The sequence below is a fragment of the Phyllopteryx taeniolatus genome, chromosome 6 (genome assembly GCF_024500385.1).
Source record: "Phyllopteryx taeniolatus isolate TA_2022b chromosome 6, UOR_Ptae_1.2, whole genome shotgun sequence".
NCBI lineage: Eukaryota > Metazoa > Chordata > Actinopteri > Syngnathiformes > Syngnathidae > Phyllopteryx > Phyllopteryx taeniolatus.
In genome coordinates, this window is record NC_084507.1 from 32,884,512 (window position 1) to 32,911,601 (window position 27,090).

The 27,090-nt window shown below is 46.6% G+C and overlaps 1 protein-coding gene across 9 annotated transcripts in view; it reads left to right on the plus strand.

The window, feature by feature from the left end:
* The window catches only part of syne2b (spectrin repeat containing, nuclear envelope 2b), a 141,173-nt gene that overhangs the window by 27,639 nt on the left and 86,444 nt on the right, over nucleotides 1–27,090 (plus strand). For all 9 annotated transcript variants that reach the window (XR_009788971.1, XR_009788972.1, XM_061776600.1 and 6 more), the window contains 43 exons: nucleotides 1,457–1,569; nucleotides 1,704–1,872; nucleotides 3,190–3,286; nucleotides 3,390–3,589; nucleotides 4,406–4,570; nucleotides 4,767–4,907; nucleotides 5,974–6,075; nucleotides 6,203–6,379; nucleotides 6,467–6,625; nucleotides 6,812–10,180; nucleotides 10,315–10,446; nucleotides 10,559–10,752; nucleotides 10,857–10,935; nucleotides 11,030–11,127; nucleotides 11,201–11,321; nucleotides 11,395–11,685; nucleotides 11,765–12,360; nucleotides 12,434–12,589; nucleotides 12,662–12,812; nucleotides 12,945–13,103; nucleotides 13,189–13,356; nucleotides 13,440–13,541; nucleotides 13,625–13,825; nucleotides 13,950–14,157; nucleotides 14,340–14,452; nucleotides 14,535–14,737; nucleotides 14,820–14,927; nucleotides 15,279–15,558; nucleotides 15,680–15,979; nucleotides 16,308–16,625; nucleotides 17,541–17,840; nucleotides 19,237–19,464; nucleotides 19,582–19,698; nucleotides 20,134–20,460; nucleotides 20,582–20,926; nucleotides 21,032–21,210; nucleotides 24,591–24,807; nucleotides 25,029–25,127; nucleotides 25,220–25,384; nucleotides 25,462–25,809; nucleotides 25,923–26,050; nucleotides 26,620–26,749; nucleotides 26,869–27,042. Coding sequence is in view for 7 of the 9 variants with exons in the window: in XM_061776600.1 (XP_061632584.1) it covers nucleotides 1,457–1,569; nucleotides 1,704–1,872; nucleotides 3,190–3,286; nucleotides 3,390–3,589; nucleotides 4,406–4,570; nucleotides 4,767–4,907; nucleotides 5,974–6,075; nucleotides 6,203–6,379; nucleotides 6,467–6,625; nucleotides 6,812–10,180; nucleotides 10,315–10,446; nucleotides 10,559–10,752; nucleotides 10,857–10,935; nucleotides 11,030–11,127; nucleotides 11,201–11,321; nucleotides 11,395–11,685; nucleotides 11,765–12,360; nucleotides 12,434–12,589; nucleotides 12,662–12,812; nucleotides 12,945–13,103; nucleotides 13,189–13,356; nucleotides 13,440–13,541; nucleotides 13,625–13,825; nucleotides 13,950–14,157; nucleotides 14,340–14,452; nucleotides 14,535–14,737; nucleotides 14,820–14,927; nucleotides 15,279–15,558; nucleotides 15,680–15,979; nucleotides 16,308–16,625; nucleotides 17,541–17,840; nucleotides 19,237–19,464; nucleotides 19,582–19,698; nucleotides 20,134–20,460; nucleotides 20,582–20,926; nucleotides 21,032–21,210; nucleotides 24,591–24,807; nucleotides 25,029–25,127; nucleotides 25,220–25,384; nucleotides 25,462–25,809; nucleotides 25,923–26,050; nucleotides 26,620–26,749; nucleotides 26,869–27,042 (11,427 nt within the window). In the remaining 2 variants the exon portion in view is untranslated. The remainder of the gene's footprint in view (nucleotides 1–1,456; nucleotides 1,570–1,703; nucleotides 1,873–3,189; nucleotides 3,287–3,389; nucleotides 3,590–4,405; nucleotides 4,571–4,766; nucleotides 4,908–5,973; nucleotides 6,076–6,202; nucleotides 6,380–6,466; nucleotides 6,626–6,811; nucleotides 10,181–10,314; nucleotides 10,447–10,558; nucleotides 10,753–10,856; nucleotides 10,936–11,029; nucleotides 11,128–11,200; nucleotides 11,322–11,394; nucleotides 11,686–11,764; nucleotides 12,361–12,433; nucleotides 12,590–12,661; nucleotides 12,813–12,944; nucleotides 13,104–13,188; nucleotides 13,357–13,439; nucleotides 13,542–13,624; nucleotides 13,826–13,949; nucleotides 14,158–14,339; nucleotides 14,453–14,534; nucleotides 14,738–14,819; nucleotides 14,928–15,278; nucleotides 15,559–15,679; nucleotides 15,980–16,307; nucleotides 16,626–17,540; nucleotides 17,841–19,236; nucleotides 19,465–19,581; nucleotides 19,699–20,133; nucleotides 20,461–20,581; nucleotides 20,927–21,031; nucleotides 21,211–24,590; nucleotides 24,808–25,028; nucleotides 25,128–25,219; nucleotides 25,385–25,461; nucleotides 25,810–25,922; nucleotides 26,051–26,619; nucleotides 26,750–26,868; nucleotides 27,043–27,090) is intronic.

Genomic DNA, 27,090 nt, shown 5'->3' on the forward strand with positions numbered 1-27,090 from the left:
TATAGGCGCCAGCCAGAATGAATGATGCGAATTCACGCGGCGAGTAGAATGGCTTACAGTTCAAAAACAGCGACTCCAAATGCAGGCTGCAGTGTGTGCTGAGCTCCGTCACGTCTGTACACCATTTTTCGTTGATATAGAAGTAAGGCGGCGGGCCTTTTGTTTTCCCCGATGATTCCATGTCACGGTCTGCTCAGTGAATATGGAAGCCGGGAAGCATGACGGCGCCATCGGGTACAGCGTCGCAAAGCCAGGTCTCCGTAAAGCACATGGCGACGGAACGTCCGAAGTCTTTACTGGTCTTTAACAGGAGATGAAGCTCGTCCATTTTGTTGGGTAGGGAGCGTAGATTCGCGAGGTGGATCGACGTGAATGGCAATCTGTATCCTCTCTTGCGGAGTTTCAAGTGGATGCCGGCTCGCTTCCCTCCGTGGCGTCGCCTCCGTTTCCATGCGCCGAGAACCGCGGATGCCCCTCCAGTGAGTAAAGCGGGGAAAAAACTGAATGGATTTGCGAAAGTTGGTGAAAGAAAGTCCGGAGTAGCCTCCTTGATGGTGAGCAAGTCTCCCCTTGTGTAAGTGAGTCGTGTTGTCTCCAAAGACGAAAAACACAAAAACAAAAACAATACTAGAGAGCGCGTAACCGAGGCGACCACACTGGTAGGCGCCATCTTAAATAACCCTCAAATGGTCTGCTTTTGTAGCCATGACCCTAACCCTAACCCCACTTTACAGTTTGAGAAAAAGTTTTGCCAAGGAACTCTGAGGGTTTGTGGCAGGTTGGACCCTAAAGCAGTAACAGATCATAGAAGTAATTCAGCACTTATTTCAAGAAAACTAAAGTCAGAAATAAAACTGTTCAATACATAAAGAGCAAAAATTGGGGAACTAAAAGCGCTCCAAACGGCAGGAAAAAATAACTAAAAACTACGAAAGCAAACAAAAGCGCCACAACAAAAGCAAAGACACGAAAACGTGGCTTATGGTGACGGAAAGCTGGAGCAAAGCGGCTCACCAGGAAGACGCCAAAACTCATGGGAACAGGTACAAAAAAAAACAAAGTAAATCCTACAGGGAGTTGTACAAAATAGTACTGGAGCGAGACAGAATGCAAAACGGCAAATGGTGGAACAAGAGGAATGGCGTCTTTCTGACATGCGGGCAGCGCTTAAGACTGGGAGCTGATGACCAATTGCTCCCAGGTGCGAGCCTCCTTGCTCACTCCGCCCAGCTCTCCGTACCCCCTAAAGGTGAGGGCCCGCTGACAGCAAAAACAAAACAAGTCAGTACATGAGAGGAACAAAGATACTAAGCATGGAGTCCAACAATGAGCCCAATGAAAGAGATTTACTGGCGTTTGGAACTTAGGGGACAAGTGGACTCCATTTGTGACAGTGTGGCCAGAGGAAAGTTGTGAGGACAAAGACATGTGACTGAGGTACTATATGTTGATCCAGGTGTGCATAGAGGAGATGCCCCAGCAGGTGAAGACCTTCCAGGCCTTCCAAAACCAGGACGAGGATGGAAACATGTTGGTTCCTACTGAAAAGATGGAGGATCTGAAAAGAAGGTGCGGAAACATTACCATCTTGATTATTTCTGAACAAAAGTCATTTCTAACATTTTATTCAGGCTCATTATTGGAACAAATGATACATTTTTAATTTGGTTTTGCTGTCAATCAACCAAGTTTTCCCTGGCCAGGTTCACCAGTGTGAGAGTGAGCGCCAAGTACCACGGCATCAAGCTTGAGTACCGCGAGCACCGTCACACAGTTTTGGATTTGCTGAGCCAGATCAGGACCAAAGTGAACTTGTGGAAGAGCCCATATCTTTCTCCAGAGGCGGTCAGGGTTCTGCTGCACGAGTGGCATGTAGGTTGTCTTCTTTTTTAAGTTAAAATTTACATCAGAAGAAATCAAACTGTCTCCAGGAACATACGGTAAGTGGGTAACAGAATATCCGATCCATCCATCCATCCATCCATCCATCCATCCATCCATTTTCTTCCGCTTATCCGAGGTTGGGTCGCAGGGGCAGTAGCTTTCGCAGGGAAGCCCAGACTTCCCTCTCCCAAGCCACTTCATCCAGCTCTTCCGGGAGACATAGTCTCTGCACCATGTCCTGGGTCGTCCCCGGGGTCTCCTCCCGGTGGGACTTGACCGGAACACCTCACCAGGGAGGCGCCCAGGAGGCATCCTTATCAGACATCCGAGCCAACTCATCTGGCTCCTCTCAATGCGGAGGAGAAGCGGCTCTACTCTGAGCCCCTCCCGGATGACCGAGCTTCTCACCCTATCTCTAAGGGAGAGCCCAGACACCCTGCGGAGGAAACTAATTTTGGCCGCTTGTATCCGGGATTTTGTTCTTTCAGTCACGACCCACAGCTTGTGACCATAGGTGAGGGTAGGAACGTAGATCAACCGGTAAATTCAGAGCTTCGCTTTTCAGCTTAGCTCCTTCTTCACCACAACGGACCGATGCAAATTCCGCATCACTGCAGACGCTGGACCGATCTGCCTGTCGATCTCCCGTTCCGTTCTTCCCTCCCTTGTGTACAAGAATCCAAGATACTTGAACTCCTCCACTTGGGGCAGGATCTCATCCCCGACCTGGAAAGGGCACGCTACCCTTTTCCGGTAGAGTACTGAAGGAACCTTGTATTTTATAATCACCTATTACTCTCGAAGTTCCATGCGTGTTCGTTTTTGTGGAAGAACTACAATTATAACGTGTTAAAAGTCAACCAATTTATTCCTGACAGAGGAGACTATACATTTTACAGAGCTCTGGGTCAGCAGCTACGCTTATTCTAGCCTCAGCAGGGACAGCGCAGACTGAACAAAGCTATCTGTTCTTGCCCCCGACTTATACAATGTTTGAAAGAGGACGTATGGAATCGCTGTCGTCTGATTGGTCCAACGCCCACTGACGTCCTCATTGTCCTGCAAAATGATGGCCATTTGCCGCTGGCTCCAGATGCCGTCTCCAGACATCGTCGCCACAGTCTTGCACCTCATGTTTACAGTGGTTCCCCGCAGCCATTGTCTTCTCCGACATCTGTTCTTTGTGGCCTCCACACGTACCCTGCTGGGAGCCTTCTTGCAACACACTCCCACACCCTTATCTGATGTCCATTGTATACTATTTCTGCAATAAATACTCCTACTTGTTCACATTTTTGTATACAGGAGGTGGTCACTAATCAGGAGCTTCCTTCTATGCTGGAAGCAGCTCTCCATAAGTTAAAGCAAGTTTCTGAGAAATACTCAAGCAAGTCTGCTCTCGGTAAGACATACTGTAGATTTTCAGATACTAGCTATCTCCTTTTCAGATACTAGCTATCTCCTTGCTCGCTAATTAATGTATGCCATGTTTTCCTGGGTTTCAGCTGCAGACTACCACCACATTTGTCAACAAGTGATGCAGCTGGAGGAGGACACTGTGGCCATCTTGGTGGAGGTCAACTCAGCCAAGAATACCCTGGGACGGGTTCTGACCACCTGGGACTCCTACAGCGACGGTTTGAGCGCCATGCAGGCGTGGCTGGAGGACGTCTCGGCCGGACGGGGCTACGACTCCCAAACCATGGTATTAGCCAGTTCAGTTAACCACCATTTATCTTGGGGGATATATTCCACCAACCCACAAAATCGGCGATGTAGGGAGACCATATAAAAAAATATAATTTTTAATAGGTTTATATAATACGTCTTCTACATAAGTTAAACACATTTAAACTTATTAAAACACACTCAAACTTATTCAAACACACTTCCTAAAGTATTCCTTAGCACTCCCTCACTCACATAGGTCTCCAAATCAAAGGCTAAGCATCCATACTTCAAGCTGTTTATTTGTCGCTCCCAGTTGAAGTTTACTGTAAAACTGACACACAAAAAAACAACTGAAAACATTGTTTATTTAAACACAAAAATGTTCAAGTTCAACCATATCATATCATATGTCCTCTTTTGAAAGCTTATTGCTAACATGTAATGCAGAACACTATAGGCAGGATAACGGAAATGAGTAAAAATGTTCCGGTAGTGTTAAGCCTTCAAACAACTGCTACTTTAACACGCATGGAGCAGCAACACATTAAAACAGAGCCGAGGACAATACTCATGGGCATATATTCTCTCTGCGACGTGGGAGCAATGAGTAATACGGCATGTTGCGGCACAACATGGTACTAAACTGAAGCCGCCCAACTGTAAATTCGGACTTGCTGTTGTACTGTAGAAACATGCAAAATTGATCGCTTTGAAATCTGCAATAAAGCTGGGGCACGGACAGTGAAAAGTGATACAGTGGTGGAATACTATACTAGCTCTTTTGGAATGTGCTGCAAGACTTGAATGACAGGAATGGAAATGATACGCTCTTCTTCTGTGTTGAACCAAGGCGACGTCCGAGAGCGTGGCCGAGTGGGGGTCCCGACAGGCTCACCTGAACCAGGTGGCAAACTTCTTGATGGAGTCGACGGACCCGCAGACCAGCAGGAGCCTGGAGGAGGAGCTGCTTAAACTCAATGTGGACTTTGATGAGTTTGTCCAGAGAAATGCCTTTGTAGGTTTTTACTGCTTGTTGAATAAAAATTTAACAACTGTGTTGAGAAGTTTTAACTGCGAGTGTCTCGATTCCCATTATTATCACGATTGCTCCTGTGCAAGCAATCTCTTCAGGAATTGAAGCACCAATTACAGACTTGTGGGAAACTTCACATGAGTCAACACGATGAAGAGAATGTTTGTGTGTTTTCTAGGACTGCGAAACAGAATCCAACGCTGACATCCAGACCAGACCCCGAAACCTTCAGGCTCTGATCAGGGAGGCAAAGCTTCTTCTCCAAGAGCCTGTCGAGACAATGTCAGGTCCTTTACGCACCTACAGGAAAAGAATACAGGTAAGATAAGGTGATACACTGTCATACATTACGACAATTTAGCAGATGCAATCATATTCAGTGAACCCCCACATATTTGCGGTTTGACATTCGCAAATTCTTCTATTCAGAAATTTTGCCGGAACCTATTCTCCATTATTCATTGCAAAAAGTATAGTGTTGTGGATTTTTTTAAACTGTGGGCTTGTGGAGCCCTATGAGAGTATTTTGTGATGATGGACCGTATAAATAAACTGGACTTGACTATTGCTTTGGCACTATCTTGTGGCGTCTTGGTGCCAAGGATCAATGTTGAAAGGAGTTGAAGAGCTTCATTTAGACAAAGGGAGTGTCGTATATTTTAGTATATGTTATGTATTTAAAATAGTGGCTCATACAACCATCTTTCCTTTGTATTTCTACATTAAAGCCATTTCAGAGGCCATTTGTTTATTAGGTCTTAGCTCTCGCTTTAGATCAGTGATTTCCAACCTTTATGGAACCAAGGCACACATTTCACTATTGAAAAATCTTACACCACACCAACACACAAGCATGTCACAAAAAGTGGATACATTAATTACTGTATGGACCTCCTGCCATCCAATAGAAGAGCATTTATTTGTTCTGTCTGTCACTATGCCCCACTGGCATAAATAGATGAACAAAGATACATTATTTCTTGTAAATAAATAATCTTTTGAGCAATTCAGTAAAATTTGATAATTTCCCACGGCACACCTGAAAAGTGCTCACGGCACACTGGTTGGGAATTACTGCTTTAGATAATATGTCCTAGTTTTACAACATGGTGTTGAGACTTAAAAGAAGTCTGTTCTGCATCACAAGAGATAACAAGTAACATCTGGTGGGCAAGCTAGACGTTTTGGCTTCAGGGAAGTGTATAGTTGATTCATAGATAAGAGAGCGACCTTGTGGACAGCAGAAAACAGGGATCGGTCCCTCTCCCCCACCAATAGCAGGGGACCATTGTTTCTTAAATGATTTAAGAAACAAGTGCCCAGTGTTCTTAGGATCACCTTACTCTGTAAAAGTTGCTTTTAAGCTTTTGCGTTTTGTCCTTCAGTTAGTACTGAGGAAGATCAAAGAAGTGGATCTGGAGGCTCACGATTCTTCTCCAGAGTTTCCTGTGGATCAGTTACAGAAACTGAAGATGGCCATGTCTGATGTATGTCATCACAGTATGAGTCTGCATTCAAGACAACCCACCACCTTACCTGATACTAATATCAGAAATGATAACGATTGCACACCAGCCTAAAGGACATGCATGTGACTGTCACTGTTTTAACCAGATAAAGAAGACCATGTGTGAGGCAGAGCAGGTGTGTGTAGAGTTGCAACACAGTATTTCAGGTCTTGACAGTCGCCTGGCCGAGCTTCTGCACTGGGAGACTGAGGCCATGGAGACGTACCAACTACTGAGGGCCACACAGCGACAGCAGCAGCGAGGCCAGGATCCAAGAGCTCGGGTGAGATGATCTACCGAGTCTTGTGTGCTGTGACAGGACATCCACGGCACCGGCTTGAGAGTAATTGGACACCGTCTACTCCTGCAGGTCCTGATCTCTCGTGGGCTTCAGCTGGAGGGTCAGGTGGTGACAGAGGAACAAGATCTTCAGGTGTTGATTATGACAAATCAGAAGAGCTCGCCCATTCAGTATATACAGACCGCCACCATGCAGGATCGAGTGCGAGCAGCCTTGTCAAAGTCACAGGCCAGTAGTATTTTAGTTCTTGTTGTTTTTTTGTGTGTTTTTTTTGCTGTCTTCTTCTAAAAGAAGACACCGGAGATACCTAAATGCAATAGCAAGTCCCATAGACGTATGTGCAAGAGCTGAAGATTCATTCCATCAGATTTTGTTGTTCATAACTTGAGGTTTTACCCATTTGTACAATTACAGGAGGCAGTCGGTATGCTGAGCAGCATGGGAGCCAGAAGAGACATAAGCAGGAGCCCCACAGGAGGGCCCCCATCCAAAGTCTTTCTCCAAGCCAAAAGCAAACCTCATCATCAAAGGCAGTCGGACACTATGCTGTCCACCCGGGAGTTTTCATCATCCCTAATGGAATTCCATCCATCTCAAGAAACATTTGTGCCAAAGATAGTGGTTCAGGAATACAGAGAAGAAAAGAAGAGTTTGCCTCCATGTAGCTCTGCACAGGAGATGACACAAGCAGAAGGCCAGACTCAGGTATGGAAAGGAATGAGTGAACAACAGCAAACTGTGGAGGACACATTGATACCCCAACTGCTAAGCAGAGGAACAGCACAGCAAGAGACAAAGTGTCACCAGCCTCAAGTAGAGGCAAAAGGAGAAGGAGAGCGAAATCAGAGACAGAAAGAAGTACATCAAGAGGGGGAGCATCAACTGGCAGAGATGAAGGAATATAAAGGGGGGCAGTATGGGTTAACACATGTAGAGTTTGAAACAAAACTCCAACATAAAAGTGAGACACACGAGCTGATTTTATCAGTAAAGAAACCTCTCAGCCCACAAGAACTTCAATGTAAAAAGGCCCAGGCCTTGAAGAACCGCCCCTGGCTCCATAAAATGGCAAAACAGAACATTCAAAGTCTCAACAAGAATTCTGTACAAGAACCAGTTCAGGCACAGACAGATAAGGATGTAGTGGGATTTATTCAGGAAGTTCCTCACCCTACAGAAACCTCCAGGAAACAGTCCAAAGACCAAGACAAGTCTGATAGGAAGGCAACACAACAGAAAGAACAACCACAGCAAATTCAAAATCAGCAGAAACAAAAGGGAAAAGAGCAACCATTTGTAGCAACACAACATAAAGAAAATCTAAATAAGAGCAATACAAAGGATCTGTCTCTTGAGCAAAGTGAGCCACCAGTCCACATTTTGGTTCAGTCACAGGTTCAGCTCCAGCCTTCTCCAGATGGCCAAGTTGTAGCTGAAGGGCCAACCTGGGCTCAAGTCAGGCCTTTATCTCCCATGCAGGACACAATTCGGCCATCTGTGCCGTCCCACATTCAGCTTGGGAGTCATCCACAGTCCTGGGCCCCTGTCAGGCCGTCCTCCTCTAAATCCCCAGCACAGTTGGCCCAGTCCCAAGCCAAACCTGAAACGTTGGTTAAGGTTCAACCCAATGCTCAGCCAAGGCCTCAGGCTGAAAACCAGGCACAGACAATCCTTCAACATCAAACTCATATTCATCCACAAACCCAGACTCAGATTCTTGCCCATGCAATGACTCAACACCATGGATCCAATCCTGGGTCCATGATACAGGCTCAAACACAATCCCAGGTACAGACACAACCTCAGAAATACGCTCAGCAAATGGCTCAGTCTCAAGCCAAAGCCGAGCCCTTAACAAACGTTCAAAACCATCCTCTGTCAAAGGCCCAGTCTCGAAAGTATACTCACTCAGTGACCCAATCACACACCAAAACTGAAACTATGGCCCTTATTCAAACCCCAACTCAACCAAAGATGGAGTATTTAATGCATACTCAGCCAGCATCGTCAAGCCAAGCTCATGGTCAACCAACGTCTCGAACCTTTGCCCAACCAAAACTTCAACCAAGTCCCACACAACATTTGACTCAAGGTCAACCTGTACTCCAGCCTCGAGGACATCCTGTGACACAATATTACACACAATCTCAGCCAGCTGTCCAGGATCAAGGCCATGCTGCTCCAGGCCAACTGCATCCATGGACCCAAGTTAGCAGCGCATCCTCAATGTCTACCCAAAATCAGGCTTCAGTACAACCCCAGTGTCACCCCCAACCTCAGCCCCTTTCACAGCAGTGGGCTCCCGTACAGGAGCCACAAAATAAAGATTTTATCCAGCAAAGGCATCACATTCCCCCAGCATTCCCTCAGCCAATATGTCAAGCTCATTCACAAATACCACAATGGGCCCAGGGTAGTCACCCACAAAGACCTCAAATGGACGACTCTGGGCCTTCTAACATGGCACAATTATATAATCAGCCTCAGATGCAGCTGCACTCTCACACCCAGGTCCAGGCTCACACATTGTCCCAAATGGGGCCCCAGAGTCAACAGCAACCCCAGATACAACCCTACGATGTGGCTCTGATGCAGACACAAGGCCACGCTCAGCAACAGATGTGGATGCAGGTACCCCACCATGTACAAACCCACCCTTACCTCCAGTCTCAACAATGTCCACCTGTTGAACATCAGCTCCAAACTCAACACCAACTGCGGCTTAACATCCTCGCTCATATACCCCAACAATTAAACCAAACCAATCTTCAGTATCCCACTCAGTCTCAACTTCAACCTTACCTACGATTACAGTCCCAACCTCACATTCAGACACAAGTAAATGTGCAGCCACATATTCAGCTGAGCCAGTTCAAGCCTCAGCCGCACCAGCCACCTCCACAATTTAGACCACTAGCTCAGGCACCAAACCAACCACAGGCTCCTTCACTGCCACCATATATTCCTCAACCACCACCACCCAAGATGTTGTCATCAACCCAATCACAGACACAATCACTGCTGCAATATAAACCTGAACCACAGGTTGCCAAGCAACTTACAATTAAGCCTTCAACACAAATGAAAACTCAATCCCTACCACAAAATAAACTTGAACCCCAGAGAGCTTCGCAACCAAAATTTCAGTCACCAAACCAAGCCAAGGCTTTGACACTACCACATTATATGCCTGAACAGGTAACTGCTCAGCCCAAAGTCCAGCCGTCCCCTCAACCCAAGACTCTCTTCCTGCCACAGTATAAACCTGAACTCCAGTTAACTCCTCAGCCCAAAGTTCCACCACCAACCCAAGGCAGTGCTATATCTGTGTCAAAGCCTTCAATCGAACCCCAGTTGCCTCAACTGAATAATCAGCAACCGGTCAAACCTGCAACATCATCACCTTCAAGATTACAACCACAGGTTGAAACACCACCTGAATTTGAGTCTCAATCACCACCACAGGCCAACTTCCAGGTCAACCTTCTGCCGCAATTACAACCTCAAAGTCAAGCCCCTCCACAATTCAATGAAAAACAACCCCAAACTCTTCTCAAGTCTTCGGTCTGTGTGCTGCCTCAATCCCAGGCCGGGTCTCCAGACCTCTGTATGCCACCTCCAGCCCTGGCCCAGGCTCCTCCCCAAGCCTATTCTGAGGCCTATGCCAAGGCCCAGGCTTTGGCTAGGAACGGCTTTGAGGAGGCTAAGCACTGCCTGCAAGAACACATCCGGGAGGCCATCAGTGATAAATGTCTACCAGCTGAGCAAGCATTCCTGACAAATGTAAGTGGAATTATTGCCATCTTGGTGGTATTGTTATTTTTGGTGGTGGGGTTTGTTTGGACCAGACATCCTATGCCAGAAATATTTCACCTGTTTTAATAAGTCTGTTGACCAAAGACTGGACTCCTCTGTAGAGTCTGAGGACCCTGGATCCAGACTTACTGGAGGAATTCCTGAGAGCAGCCAAAGGCATGGAGGCCTTCTGTACACCTTCACAGCTCAGAGACATGGATTTCTTTACACAGTCTGTCAGGTCTCAGTGGGAGGTAGGGTTTTACTGTTTTATTTGAAAATCTGCATCAGTTGAACTTATTTGCATTTCTCTGTAATAAACACTTGTAGCTGAAATGGGTTTATTTCTCTGTCAATGACAACCAGGCTTGCTTCTCATCCGAGGGCCAAGTTGCCCAAGCAGGCCATCAAGCGGTGGCCTTACAAGAGCTCTGTGACATGCTGAGTCCGGAGGACGCCCACCGACTGGCCCACACTCAGCTGAGAGAGTGTGAGAGTAGCTTGGCTGCCATCCAGCGTCAATTCAGTGGAGATCAAGAAGCACCGCTGCTCGATTCAAGGTGAGCGTGCCATGGACGGGGCCACTCAGAAATAAGTGGCCACATTTTATCTCCATTGCTGACTTTTAAAATGCCATTTCAACAAGACATCTTACGCTTCACAGGATTCCTGTTGTCTTCGATGTGGAGCGGACTATACCCATAGAAACTGCACCAAGTGGCAAACCTCAAATACCATCTGAGGTATCACAGTCATGGAAACCACACATGGGATAAATAACTATCACCATTAAGATGTTTTTTCTTGAACAACATAATCCTTGCATATTGTTTGTAGGTTTCACAAATGAAACTCAAGACAGCAAATTCAGAACAAGAGGAGGTTGAGAATCGCTCATCTGTTGAAGAAGTCAACAAAAAGGAGGCTTTAGAGAAGTAAACTGAGCTAAAATGGTAGTATGATGCTTAAAATTGTGTTTGCCTCGATACATTGTGTTTTGGTTTTCAGATATGAAAATTACAAGAAGTCTCTGCAAGTCCAGCTGTCTAAAAATGAACAGAGCATCAGAGATGTTCCCTCAGACTCTGTGACTCTAAAGGGTCTTCACACACGACTACAGGAAATTCAGGTACGATGTCAGCATGTGTGGTTTACAAGTTTTAATAAGCTAGTGATCAGAAGCAACATTTCTTCTCTCTCAGTTCCTGAGGCAGGACACAGAGTCTTTGTGGTCTGAGTTTATAAACCAGTGCTCTCAGTTGAGTGGAAACGCTGGTGTAGATCAGGAGAAATCAGATCTTCAAGACCAGTGGCAGGCCCAACAGTCCAACCTTCAAAGGAGAGGCAGTTTATTGAGTGCAGCCCTCAGGCAGATCGACTCCACCGAGAACCACATGGTGGATTTCACAGACCGCCTAGACCGTTACCTGAGACAACCCAAAGCCATCACAGCCTTTACATTGGCCAACACCAACATCCTGAAGGACATCAAGGTCCCATGTCCACCATGGTGATGTGATAAATTCTTTCATTTTGTAACAGATTCTAACATGTAGACTTTTGCTCCTTTAGGAACTGGATGAAAACATCCAGAGCGAACTGGATCAGCTGGCCCGCCTGGAGCAAGAATCTAGCAACCTAGATCCCAGAGACTGCCTCCCTCTCTCCCGAGAGGTGGAAGCCCACAGAAGCAGCGTGGATCAGCTCCGCCAACAAGTTCGCAAAAGTGAGGCGGCTGCTCGCGCTTTGGACCGCTTCCTCATGTCTCTTCGCACCGTAGAGGAGGACATCGCTGGAGTGCAAGGTGCCCCTTGCAGTGAAGCTGTGGTTCTGCAAGACTGTCGCGCCAAACTGGCTCTGATCAGGCAAAGTGTGGACAGTCTGAAAGACAAGGCGCCGGAGTTGGATCTTCTGTTGCAGGGGGCCCGGCTGACCGTCACCAGGAATGGTTCTCCTGCCTCCTGCCTGGACATGGTCAGTGTCCTGCTGAACAAACTGGAAGAGGCTGACAGTGGACTGGTAGGGCAACAGCAGAGCCTCAAGAGGGAAACCCACAGCAAATCTTTGGGCTTGAGGAAGAGAACCCTGTTTGGGGAACTGAGCAAGCTCCAGAACGCCATCGAATCTCGAGGGTTGACAGAGGCAACCATGCCAGCCGTGCAACACAGGTGTGTCTTGAGTGTATTTAGCAGCACAACAATGCTAACAATGCTTCATTTCAATTGTCACATTTCACTTTAGGTTTCGGGCTCTGTCTGATTTGGAGGACCAGGTGCAGACTCAGAATTCAGAGATCCAAAGTCTCAGGGAACTTCCTGAGTGTCAAGGACAAGGAAGAAACCTCCTCGAGGAGCTGGAGACAGAGTACAACAAGACTCTAACATCTTTGACTGACAGGTATGTTCACCTCCTGTTTGTGGTCTGGTCCTGTTACTTGTCTCTATCACCTCAAGTCATGGTGTCTTGCAGGAAGCAGCAGTGCAGCATCCTGATTGAACTTCTGAAGAAGTTCCAGAGCTGTCGCAGTCATCTGAATAGCACAGTGCAGAGAGCCGAGCAGACCATCGGTGAGCAGGCCTCATACATGGGCAAAGACAACCTTCACAAGATTATAACCAAGGTGAGCCTGAAACACGTCTCAGATCATGATGATGGATGAGTGCACCTGTGTCCTGCACTTTAGCTCACTTAAGTTAGTTCTAGTGAGTTCAAAGAGTGCCTCGGCTTTACTTGAATTACTTTACTTGTCCAGGTCCAGGACATTAAGAAGGAGCTCAGTGGCCTCAGTGAGCAGATGGATGAGATGAGGGGAGTTTGCAGGCAGCTGCAGTCCCAACTGAAGAAGTTTCCAGACTGCAGGGAGGCACCATTTGAAGCTGAAGCTGACACACTGATGGACACCTGGCTGGACGTAAGTGCTTGATCTTCCAAAATCCATGATAAAATGGTGATTTTTTATTTTTTTATTTTTGGGCTTTTTTTTTGTCCCCATGCAGATCACAGAGAAGATAGACACATACATGGACAACCTCCAGGTGGGCTTGGAGCTATGGGACAAGCAGTTAATGTTGGGGGGAGAGATTGACAGCTGGGCGGCCTGCAAACTGGCATTATTTGCAGAGAGCCACCCCTTCCACAACCGCCAGCAAGTCTTGGCCATGAAGGTGACGTTCAAATGCATGCACAGATGTTGGCTAACTTAGTAGAATAGATGAAAATACAGTCTGTAAATGATTTTAATACACAGGATGAGATCCAGGCCTACGAGGAAAACATAGAACATTTCCACAAGAAGTCTGAGGAGATCCAGGAAATGCTTCAGAGTCACGAGGCTCCACTGGAGCTGCAAGTGAGCACAAGCACCTTGAAAATGTTCGTCTCCATCCTGGAGGATGTTTGTTAGACGAACGATATCTCTTGTGTGGCCTCCAGGTGATGGAAACACAGCTGAGGAAGAGGATGGAGCAGGTGAAGGAGCTGTTTGCTGACTGCGCCGACATCTTTGAGGAGCTGATGGTGGTGAAGAAACATCTTGCCGAAAAGATTGAGGAGTGCCTGTCAGCTGTTGAGAACATTCAATTCTCTGTCAATGAGGTCCAAACCTCAGAACCTAGGCTGGAGACCCAGTTAAAGGTACACAGCTCAGAGACACAGTTGCTGTAAAGTAGGTTCTAGGTTCAGGTCAGAGCCAGAGCCAGAGCCATTTTTCCTATTGTATTGTATTGTATTGTGTGTTTTGTATTTTTTTTTGTCCCAGGATCTGTGTGATGACCTGGAGGTCCAGGAGGAGCAGGCCGAGTTAGCGCTGAGCGAGATTGCTCTGGTCTCCAGCGTGGCCAGTTCACAGGTGCTGGAGGAACTCTCGGTGGATTGCGGACGACTCACAGACGCCATCACTCGCATCAAAGACATGATCCACCTCAAGAGAGAGGAGAAGGACAAAGGCCTGCTCAAGGTCATTCAAGGTCAGACCGTGTCTTTGCTTCATCAGCAAATGGTTATTTTCCTAATCTTTCTCTGGTGGAGCCAGAAGACATTTCAGCTCTGGATCAAATGGAACTCCTTTTATCGATTACGGTCACTGGTGGTAGTTGTTGACTGGTTGATCTTTTAAAAAAACAACTTATCCTGATATTATTTTGTCCAGATGAAAGGCAGTCCTTTGAGGACTGGTTCCAGGACCTGCAGTTGGCCGTCAATGAGTGTTTCGAGAACCCAGAGAGCAGAGCAGACATAGAAACATCTTTACAAAGACTCACTGTGAGTGAAAGACCCACTTCAAACCATTTCCATTACCATTCGGTAATGGAAGAGAAAGATCAGTTTCCCTCGTCTCTCTCAGGGCTTCTTGAAGGCCAGCGATGCAGAGCGCCGCCTGGAGCAGCTGAGGGATCATCTGGAACGAGGCAAAGCGCAGATCGATACTCAGCAGCTGTCTGAGCTTAGTGATTGGCTGAAGGAGCAGCATGAGGAGGTGCACACCTTCAAGACTCACTGTTTGAACAGGCAGAAGCAAATGGAGTCTCTCCACTGTGACTTGAGCAGGTAATTGTTGTGGTCTCGCTCAAAATTCCTGCTGAGCCTTACAAAGAGGAAGTGATGAACGCGATCTTTGTCGGTTCTGCAGTTTGCAGACGCAACATGACAGTTTCCACGAGTGGCTGCAGGGCAAAGAGAAACTCAGTGCAGTGCCTGGCACGGCCAAACATCTCCTCCAAGACCTCCAGCATGAGAGGTGATCACAAAAGACAAAAATTACTTTTCTGAATACAAGAAATATGCCCTTTGGTGGTTGTGAGCTCCAGAGCAATCTGATTGGACGCTTTGTTACTGCTACAATTATCCAACTGTGTCATGTTGTCATTTCCTCATTGTCTACAATGTCACCTTTGATCTTTCAATACTTCCAAAGTGTTTCAAGTGAGAAAAATCAACCATTTTGGATTGACTTTTAATCCACTGGCGAAGATAAATGCTGTCCTATCCCTTTAAAGTGTGTTTAAATGCATTTCTAGCAGAATCAGGTTCTGTAAGCTTTCAACAATTGCACATCAGTTGCCATATTTGTTCTCCTTCCATGCGTCAGCCAAAGAGTGGATATCCTCATGGAGCTGCTGGCTTCAGTGCGCCACCAGGGTGTCAGAGCTGACAGAATCCTCAAGGACAGTGACAATGTCATACAACGCTATCGAAATCTGCAGGCCCGGCTGCAGACGCAAGCGGAAGAACACGATGTCTCGGGTGGTCAGCTGGACCAGTTTGCAACCCAGGCTGAGCACATCAGGACCTGGTTTAAAGACCTCCTGTGTTCCGTCACCTCAGCCTGTGAAGACCTGTCATACAAGGAGATGAGCCTCAAAGCAGAGGTCAGAGCTCATCTTGTTGAACAAATAAGCACTCTTTATTCCTCTGAAGCAGAACATTCTTTTTAACCCTGCAAACGGTGAGAAATTCCTCCACATTTTGTGTTCTCCTTGTGGCCACCAGGCTGTCCTGAGCGCAAAACCAGAGGGTGACACCCAGATGAACAGGCTTCGACTTCAGAGCCAGAGTCTTTGTGGACAGGACCAGCTGGAGCAGAGCAGGAAACAGGAAGTCCAGCAGTCAGTCCGAAACCTGGAGGACGAGTGGAGGATAATCCTACAGGCAGCTGAGGATGCTCTCAACAAGGCAGAGATGCAAGCACGCTTGAACCAAGAAGTGGAGGCTCTCAAAGCCCAAAGTGAAAATTTGCAGTCTTGGATCAACAATTTGACTCAGAACCTTCAGTCTTATGAATCACTGCAGGTGAGTTTAAAATGTCCATGATTCTGTTGGTGGAATGGATTCAAATTCAGAAAACATTATTCATTCCTGTGGAACAAATAAATTGCTGCTGAACTTTTAGGTTTTTGTATTTGTTTGGTGGGGGGTGGCAACTCCAAGGAATTATTTTGCCCCCACACTGAAGGGCACTTTTGCCTAAAATATGGGCACTCCTCCAAAAAGTGTGTGTGGGTGGGTGGGGTGGGGTGGGGGGTCGGGGTCACCAATGACATTTTTGCACTCGCAAGTACTCATTACATGTATTGTCGTTTATACTGAATATATTTGCATTGTTGTTTGTTGAATTCAGGATGTTCTGCTTAGCAAACCTGATATGCAGTCTAAGCTGCAGCACCTAAAGGAGCGGGGCCAGAGTCTGTGCAAGAACCTGGACCTGGATGAAGGCCTTCGCCATGAGATCCGGGATGTGATGAGAGGTGCAGAGGAACAGTGGAGATATACGATGAAGGCTGCCGAGGAGGCGAAAACTGAAGCCTCTGCCGAGAGGGAGGTTGCCGCTCTCCGAAGCAACATCGAGACCACACGGTCCTGGATCAGAGAGCAGAGATGCAAGCTGCTCTCGGTTGGAACTCATATGCCGCTCCAGGAAAGACTGCAAGTTATACAGGTGCGTCCCTCTAAACGTGTCACGCTTATGTACAGTGTTTGTTTGTTCCTTGATTTACTGAACAGGGACAATGCACATTTTAAACTCTACAGCAAATGTGCCACAGTTAGTCAAAAGGCTATTTTCTATCTGTAGTCTCTAGACAGATGTTAGAAAGTCATCCTAAAAATGTTGAAATTACCATTACCATAACATTTGTTAACATGCAGACCAATAATAAAAATGATCGAGAAAGAACTCATAGGACATCCTCCACTGACAGTCACTGAAGCATGCAAAGCAGATGTAGAAAAAGCACGCGCAGTACATAGAACACAAAAATCAGTCTGACATGCATGCAGTTACTTACTTACTTACTTACTTACTTACTGTACTGTGGCTTTGTTTTTTGTTTTTTTTGTCCTGTTCAGCTGTTAGGTCAAGCAGAATGGAGAATCTTTATCCCTTCTATGTCGGAACTGTTTTACTGTGCCACAGTGGAGTTTTTATACCGCCACTGTTGTTCTTTGTATTCGGATGGATATTTATTTAAAATTTCAGTCGGACAGAATGAGGTTTTAAATGGGAGTGACAGAAATGAAAAAGAAAAATGAGATAATAACTAAATAATACAGGAAGAGAAGACAACAAAAGACAGGATAATAGCTACAAGAAAGATAAGCAAAATATATCATTATATGCATCGTACAATGACGCATTACATTGGAGTATTGTATGGAGCAGTAATGGTACACCCTGTGAGGGAATGACAGGACAATATAGGATAGGACTGGACAACTCACACTCTTAAGGCAAACTAGCAATAGCAAGATTCAGAAAATTCAGCACACAGACTAAGAACAAAAATGTGCAACTACATTTTTGTGCGACGCAATGTTTTGTTCTCGTTGTTGACGTAACCGTCTTCACTTGTAGGCTGTTTTTTCTTGCCGAGATGAGGGCGAATCTAAAGTTCTGGACCTGAAGAGGGAAGCTGAACATCTGTGGAAGACCCTGGATGACAGCAGGAAGCCCGAGTTGGCACTGTTGGTCGAAGACACGGAGCAGCAGTGGAAGTCCGTCCTTCAGACCTGCAAAGAGGCTGAACTGCGAAGTCTCGCTGAAGACTTTGAGGCTCAGAGTAAAAACACGAAGTCTTGGGTGCGAGAACGAGAGCTGCAGCTGCAGTCTGTTGGCATCCACTCGCCACCTGAAGACAGACGCCGCATGGCACAGGTTTGTTTCAACATGGACGGCTACATACAGAATGTTTGCTAACCTGTGAGGAAGTTTCAACAGGGAAATAATGAATGGTGCTACGTCGGGACATCCATTCTTAATTTTAGAACAAAGCGACTGCACCTCAAAACCTGGTTGTTACGATGGATACATCAAATTCCTAAGGATCAAATTCTGTGGAATATGGAATAAATACTAAGCAAACAAATAATTCATCCATCCATCCATCCATCCATTTTCTACACCACTTATCCTTACGTGGGTCGCGGGCGTGCGGGAGCCTATCACAGCTAACTCCGGGCGGGAGGCGGGGTACACCCTGAACTGGTTGCCAGCCAATCGCAGGGCACATTTTAACAAACAACCATTCACACTCACATTCATACCTACGGACAATTTAGACTCTTCAATTAACCTACCGTGCATGTTTTTGGGATGTGGGAGGAAACCGGAGTGCCCGGAGAAAACCCACGCAGGCACGGGGAGAACATACAAACTCCTCACAGGCGAGGCTGGATTTGAACCCCGGTCCTCAGAACTGGGGGGCAGATGTGCTAACTAATCATCCCCAAATAAATTATTATTTGACTAATTCTGTTCTCTATAAATGATAAGACACTTTCCGGACTATGGGATTTTTATGTGGAGTTGACATGTTCTTGTTGGTATGTGTGAGTTTTTCTCCGGGCTTCCTCTCACATTCCAAAAATGTATTTTAGATTGAAGACTCTAAATCAGGGCTCACCAACGTGGTGCCCGCGGGAACCAGGTGACCCCAAGAACACAAGTAGTTCACCTAAAAATAGTTCACCAGTGAGATGCATTAAATGTTTTTATGTTGCTATTCTAAAAACAAAATACCGCCACTTACCGGTGAGCTGCATCTAACTTTTTTTGTTGGTTGATAAATCACACTTGCATCAGTGTACATTTGGAAATGACAATATTTAAAAAATAAACTAGTATGGTTCAAAGTGCAGTACTGTGCGCATAACCAAACCATAGCATTCGTGGACAAACTGTGGAACGACGAGGAAGAGATGATTTACCCACAGATTGAGCAAATTTTCTATTTCAAAAGTGAAAGTTGAACTGGTAGCACTTATCATAAAGAAGTACCAGAGAAGTAGCTCTCAGTTTCAAAAAGGTTGGTGACCGCTGTTCTAAATTGTCCATAGGTGTGAATGTGAGTGGGAATGCTGTGTGATTGGCTGACAACCAGTCCAGGGTGTACCCTGCCTCCTGGCCAAAGTCAGCTGGGATAGGCTCCAGCTCACCCAAGACCCAAGTGAGGATAAGTGCGCTGCTATCCAAAATGGATGGATGCTTTTAAAATATAAAAATACTTTTTGTAACCCAAGGACTAGCACATTTATCTCCATTTGGTTTCCAGGACGTACTGCAGTCCAAATCTAACGGCGACTGTCAGGTGAACAACCTGAGGAGGCGGGGCCAGACTCTATTTGACCGTCAGGATGTGGAGGAGGACCGAAAATGTGAAGTCCAGCAGGCAGTCCAAGACGCAGAGGAGCAGTGGAGGAAAGTGCTACGGGTCGCCAGACAGCTGGAAGAGGATGCAGGATCTCAGATGAACCAGGAGATGGAGGCGAGAGACTCGGAGGTGACGCAATTCTAACACTGACTTGTGCGATTTTTAACTTGGGAAACATTTACCAGATGTGATACTGGATGCGGCCATTCTGGACCTCATAGTGTGGGTGTATTTTGTGTCTTTTAGCTAAGGGAATTCCAAACTGTCCAGCAGGAAACCAGCCACTGGCTCTCAGGCCTTCAACATCAGCTGGATTCACTAAGCAGTCAAACCACAGTGCAGGACCGACTACACGCTACACAGGTGAAAGGTTTTCAGACTCTGAAATAGCAGTTTATTTTGTCAAGACAATCATCATATCACACTGCGGTACACACATTATTCATTTGTCAGCTGCCTCTGGGCTTTTTGTTTTATACCACCGTGGAATCTGGGTTCCTGAACTTAATTTTTTTGCGAGACTTGGTTCACAAAGTGAAGCAATGTTTTCCCTTAAAAATAATGGAACTAGAATTTATCTGTTCCAGGCCCAGAAATAAGTTATATTTACCTTGTTCTTACTGATGTGAAGTAAAAAATAAATTCAGTACAATATAAAAACACACTTTATTACGAAGAAATAGTATGGTGTGAACCTGGGCATTCGTGAACTGAGGTTTCACTTTCTATAGTTTACATTGTGGTAGTCTGTGCCCATGTATTTCATGCTACTAATTCGACTTGATCATCGTTCGTCAGACCATTGTGAGCGCCAAGTCAGATGGAGACTGTAAACTCCAGGAGCTGAAGAGACGCTTCCAGAGTTTGTGTGCTCAGGAGCTAGAGCAGCCCCAGAAACTGGAGCTTCAGAAGATTGTACAGGACACCGAGGACCAGTGGACGAGAACCCATCAGGGTGCTAAAGCAGCACTAGATGCAGAAGAAAAGCAGATGGCTCTGGAGCGTCAGCTAAAGGAGCATGAGGAAGCCAGAGAACAAGTCCAAGCCTGGCTGGAAGACAAGCGACAAAATTTAATTTCCCTCCATTGTTACAAAGATTCTGAAGTGACCATAAAAACTGCACAGGTGAGCAGTTCATGTCCAATCTTTAAATTTAATAAATAGAAGCTGCACTTTTCCCTACATTGGCACAAAATTTATTATTGAACTAGATGTCATTTAGACCTGTCTGTGATCTTTGTATCAGGCCATCCTGAGCTCCAAACCGGAGGGAGATTGTAAGATGGCCGAGTTGCAGAAACAAAATAAGAATCTCTGTGACCGTGATGACGTGAAAGCTGCCACCCTGAGGGAGTCGGGACAAGCCGTCAAAGCCTTGGACGAGCTGTGGAGGTCGCTGTTGCGTGACGCAGAGAACTCCCTGAACAAAGCCGAGGTTGTTTACTCGCTTTCCAGGCAGCTACAAGCCTTCTTCAGCCAGGCAGCTAGCACTGAAACGTGGCTGGAGGAGCTACAGACGCAGCTTGAGAACATCGGGATGGACATTCGAGGCAGCCAGGCCCAGATAGAGAACAGATTGAACACGACGCATGTCAGAGTTTGGCCCATTTACTCCCATATACTTGTCTTGTAAACAATTTCCTTGGAACTGAAGACAATCCATATTCACACAATTCTTGTTTGCTTTTGTCTTCAGATGATCTTAAGCTCCAAATCCTGTGGAGAGAGTCGAGTGATGGATCTGCAGAGGAGAAAACAGAGTCTGTGTGAACACAAGGACTTGGAGGAGGACAGCAGCCTGAAGGTGCGGACAAAAGTCAAAAAGGTGGAAGAGCAGTGGAGGACTGTGTTGCAGGTGGCAGAGAGCAGAAGCAGGTACATAAAAATTATTTTCATTATTTATTTTCAAGGTAATGAAACAGGGAGGAGGTGGCGGAACATTTAGAAAGGTGGAGGCTTGCACTGAAAAAGGGAGGAATGTAGATTAGCCGTAGTAATACAAATTATATGTGCATAAATGAGAGGGGGAAGAGTGAGGCCGCAGGGAGAAGAGATAACTCGGATGGAGGACTTTAAATGCTTGGGGCCAACAGTCCAGAGCAATGGTGAGTGTGGTCAGGAAGTGAAGAAATGGGTTCAAGCAGGTTGCAACGGGTGAAGGTGTCAGGTGTGTTATGTGACAGGAGAGTCTCTGCTTGGGTGAAGGCCAAAGTTTAGAAGACAGTGGTGAGGCCACCCATGATTGACGGATTCGAGACAGTGGCACTGAAGAGACGACAGGAAGCAGATGTTGAGGTTCTCTCTAGGAGTGACCAGGTTGAAGAGGATTAGAAATGAGCTAATCAGAGGGACAGCCCAGGTTTGATGTTTTGGAGACAAAGTTAGAGAGAGCAGACTTGGATGGTTTGGACACGTCCAGAGGATCGAGAGCGAGTATATTGGTATATATAGAGTATGGAGCTGCCGGGCAAGAGAGCGAGAGGAAGACCAAAGAGAAGGTTGATAGATGTCGTGAGGGAAGACATGAGGGCAGTTGGTGAGGATGCAGGAAATGGGCTTACATGGAAAAGGATAATGCGCTGTGGCCAGAGGAAAAGAAGGAGATTTATTTTCAAGGTAAAAAGTCCTCTTATTCATGTAGAGCTGCCATCATGGAAGACCTTTTTGAAGTTAAAGGCAATTTAACTGGACTGTGGAACTATGACAAGGAACCTTACAAGAGCACACTCATGCTTACCTGCAACATCCATCCATTTTCTAACGCTTATACGAAGTCGAGTCGCGGGGGCAGTAGCTTTAGCAGGGACGCCCAGACTTCCCTCTCCCCAGCCACTTCATCCATCTCTTCCGGGGGGATCCCAAGGCGTTCCCAGGCTAGTCGAAGGATGTAGTCTCTCCAGCGTGTCCCGGGTCATCCCCGGGCTCTCCTCCCGGTGGGACATGCCGGAAAACCTCACCAGGGAGGCGTCCGGGAGGCATCCGAATCAGATGCCCCAGCCACCTGAATTGGCTCGGTGCAATGACCATTGTGCAAAGGCGCCGAGACTTCAAGGAGTGTATGCGGTTTAAAGTGACGAGTAGTGCGATAATCTGGGACAATGTTGATTGTGCAAATGTTGCAGATACTCCTCAATCAGTGTGCAAATGGAGCAGATGCTACTCTGGCATGAGTGGCCAGTATTGGTCAACAACAGATATGCAAATAGTGCAGCATGGCGAGACAACTACAGTGAGTGCACGAGTAATGTATAATTGGCCCCACAGAAATGTGACAACGAACTCTTGAGGTGGTCCAGCACGAGACTTTCAAAGGACTTCATAACCACAGATGTCAAGGATGTGAAAGTGTCCTTTTCAAATCTGCAGTAGAATGTATTCAAGTCGTTGGCTAGTGTGATATTGTTCTCAGTTTGGGGGGATAGTCGCTTGTAATTAGTCAGCGATTGGAATGCATGCCAGACTGATTTAGAGTCGTTAGTGCTAAACTGTTTTTCCAACTTTGCTGCATAGTTCCTCTTTGCAATGTTAATTTCTTTAGTCGGCTGGTTTCTAGCTGGATTATACAGGGCCCTGTCCCCGCTCTGATATGCGTCCTCCTTAGCTTGGCGAAGCTGCTTAAGTTTAGCAGTGAACCACGGCTTGTTGTTGTTGAATGTGTGAAATAATTTTGTTGGTACACACACATCTTCACAGAAACTGATATAGGATGTGACAGTGACATATTCATCCAGGCTGCCAGTTGAATTTTCAAAGACACTCCAGTCTGTGCAGTCTAAGCAGCTTTGAAGTTCCATCTTGGCTTCATTGGTCCACTTTTTCACTGTTTCCACTGAAGGCTTCGCGCATTTAAGTTCTTGCCTGTACGTCGGTATTAAGTGAATTAAGCAGTGATCAGACGAGCCCAGGGCAGCACGAAGTTTGGTACGGTATGCGTTATTTAGCGTAGTATAGCAGTGGTCCAAAATGTTCTTTTCCCTGCTAGGACAGTCGATGTGCTGCTTGTATTTAGGGAGTTCGTGGTTGAGTTTAGCTTTGTTAAAGTCCCCGAGAATAATGAGGGGTGAGTCCGGGTGTTTTTTTTCAATTTCGTTGACTTGTTCGGCGAGCGTTAGCAGTGCGGCGTTCGTGTTAGCTTGAGGCGGAATGTAGACTCCAGCCAGGATGAATGATGCGAACTCACGTGGCGAGTAGAATGGCTTACAGTTCAAAAACAGCGACTCCAAATGCGGGCTGCAGTGTGTCCTGAGCTCCGTGACGTCCGTACACCATTTTTCGTTGATATATAAGCATATCCCTTTTGTTTTCCCCGATGATTCCATGTCGCGGTCTGCTCGATGAATATGGAAGCCGGGAAGCATGACGGCGCCATAGGGTACAGCGTCGCAAAGCCAGGTTTCCGTAAAGCACATGGCGGCGGAATGTCCGAAGTCTTTACTGTCTTGAACAGAAGATGAAGCTCGTCCATTTTGTTGGGTAGGGAGCATACATTCGTGAGGTGGATCGACGGGAACGCCAATCTGTGTCCTCTCTCGCGGAGTTTCACCTGAATGCCGGCTCGCTTCCCTCCATGGCGAAAACCGCGGACGCCGCCCCGGGAAGTAACTCGGGGGAAAAAACTGAGCGGATTTGCGAAAGTTGATGAAAGAAAGTCCGGAGTAGCCTCCTTGATGGTTAGCAAGTCTCCGCTTGTGTAAGTGAGTCGTGTAATGTCTCCAAAGACGAACGAAAAACACAAAAACAATACGGGGAGCGCGTTACCGAGGCGACCACACTGGTAGGCGCCATCTTGTATGTTCGGCCGCTTGTATCCGGGATCTCGTTCTTTCGGTCACGACCCACAGCTCGTGACCATAGGTGAGGGTAGGAACGTAGATCGACCGGTAAATCGAGAGCTTCGCGTTTCGGCTTAGCTCCTTACTTAGCTCGATACAAAGTCCGCATCACTGCAGACGCTGCACCGATCCGCCTGTCGATCTCCCGTTCCATTCTTCCCTCACTCGTGAACAAGACCCCAAGATACTTGAACTCCTTCACTTGGGGCAGGATCTCATCCCCGACCTGGAGAGGGCACGCCACCCTTTTCCGACTGAGGACCATGGTCTCAGATTTGGAGGTGCTGATTCTCTCCAGCACCCCTGAATAGACCTTACCAGGGAGGCTGAGGAGTGTGATCCCCCTGTAGTTGGAACACACCCTCCGGCCCCCTTTTACCTGCAACAATGAGTCATAAAGTTTTGTCCGCTGGTGTCCACCAGACAACTGCAGAGTGTCCAGGACCACCTGGTGTCCTGTCGGTACCAGCGAGGGCAGGCTGAGGCTCTCCTGGCGGAACTCCAGATGCAGACGTCCGATCTGCCTCGCATCTTCCCCTGGCCTGGCCTGGGGGAGCGGAGGACGGTGACTGAACAAGCCCACACCCTGCTGGACAGGGGCTCAGCCATGGGCCCCCTCCTCTCCAATCTACGCACACAGGTAACTGAACTTCGTGAAAATAATTTTGAAATGTCCTTGATATAAATTTTGAAATGTCCTTGATATAAACTATGTCGATAGCTTGTGGAAAATCTTTCCAGAAGAGTGGAAGCTGTTCTAACAGCAAGGGGAAGAACAACCCTTAATATTCTTCCCTGTTCTCCTTTTGTAGGTGTCATAATACTACTGTATATATATTATACATATTTCATGTTTGACAGGCTGCGAAGCTGTATGAGACTACCCAGGACCCTGACTGGGCTGATTCTACCTGTGGTGGAATGGAGGACTCCATCCCAGTTTTGCTCAGAGAGTTAACTGTGAGTGTATGCACAACATCCTTTGTCGTTTCCAAATTAAAATATTGAGCATAGTGTGATTGAATTCCGGTGTCTGGCATGCATGTGATCAGGAGGCGGTGACGAGCCTGGAACACGGAATCATGGTGGAGAGACAATTCACACAGCTGGTGGAACAGCATGAAGCAGCACAAGATTGGTTGAGAGAGCAGGTGAAAGGCCTGCAAGGTCCTCCAGATGACAGACCCGGTCTTCACAGTGCCATCAACACCCTGAAGGTCACCGCACAGAACAAGCGTGGAACATGTTTCTAGTGCAGGTCGTCATTCGATTTGTGCGGGGGTCTTCTTCTCAGGCCTTACTCCAGACCGTACAACGGGAACAGAGAGAGATGAAGGAACTGGACACCGCCAGAGATGATCTGGTCGGCCTCTGCACTTCAGGAGGTCGTGACGCTCTGATACTGGAGGTCAGCCACCTTTATGAGCTCTGCGCCATCTCTGAGCAGGATGTGAGGGAGCGCCTGATGGCCTGCGAGGCCCGTCTGCAGGAGCTGTACCACCAGGCGGCCCACAGGACTAAGGAGCTGAAGGAGAGATCAGCCACCTTGCAGTGGGAGCTGAGCTCTCTAGACCAGGCGCTCGGATACGCCCAACCGCAGAGTGGCATCCATCAGCTGCGACAGCACTGGAACAGCGTGCAGGTTGGCTTTCACTTCAAATTCCATGACCCCTGCCCTGACCTCTTGTCACTAACATAGAACCAACATAAAATCACTGCCATACACACATACACGTTGATCTTCTCTCATGACAGAATTGTGAAAAATCGCTCGAGGAGCTCCGTGTCAAAATTGATGAGCTCAACCAGGAAGTTGCTGCTGACAGTGAGCTGCCAACAGAAATAAGCACCACAGTGGACTCTCTGCGCCAGCAACAGGACAGGTAACCGGACACCAAATTACACAGTCTACTGTTCAATCAACATGAAAGGTACCATTGATACCAAGTGGCACACTCTACATTCAAGAACCACAACCAGCAGAGACTCTTCAAAGAAATGCACATTTATGACTGATTCTATAATGCTAACCAATTCTCTAAACACACTTTACACCCGATAAAAAAAATAGACAGGAGGTCAGCTAGTAAAATGAAGGACCCTTTAAATACAGTATCTTACAGGTGGTCAAAATAAACACGATCACAGCGTATATAAAGGCTTTGTTTCTCTGACTAGTATGTATGATAGCGCCTTCACTGGATCATAATGAACAAGGATTATTGGAAGCGTAGTCTGTTTCGTTTGAAACAACCACTAATGTACTGAATTGAATGTGGTCTGTAAATGATTACAAATTATCATTAATTAATGTCAACAGGGCTGAGTCAATTAAATATCAAATATAAATGAAATCAGCTGTTAACAAACAATGTACTTCACAACAGACGTCGCAACAGAGCCTCTTTTCTATTTTGCTTCCACTAATAATGTATTTTGCTGGTTGCTTCAGTCTGGAATCCAGGCTGAGGGAGCATCAACAAAACTGTTCCACAAACACTGCTCACTGTCTCAGCCAGTCATTGCAAGCACTGCAGGACTGGAATCACAGCAAGCCTTCAAAATCCATTACATCTCTGCAGGTATGGATCATTCTTTGCTGACATTCCGATTTTTCGACACTCTTCAGCTCACGTGAACGACCATTTTGTTTTCTCTAAAATGATACTAATTTATTTTCCCCACATCTGATGTGTGTTAGGAGACAGCAGATGAAGGTGAGAAGTTGCAGGCTCTTCTTCGGGAGGTGTTTTATCATCAGCAATTTCTGAGTGACTGCCTGAACCAGGATGTGTTTGACCAACTTTCAAAAGAAGGTGCTGACACTCTCAGAGAAGCAGGGACACTTCAGATGTCTCTATGCCAAATCTTAAAGGTAATAGTATATAAAACATCTCTATTTCTAAAGTTGTTGATAGACAAT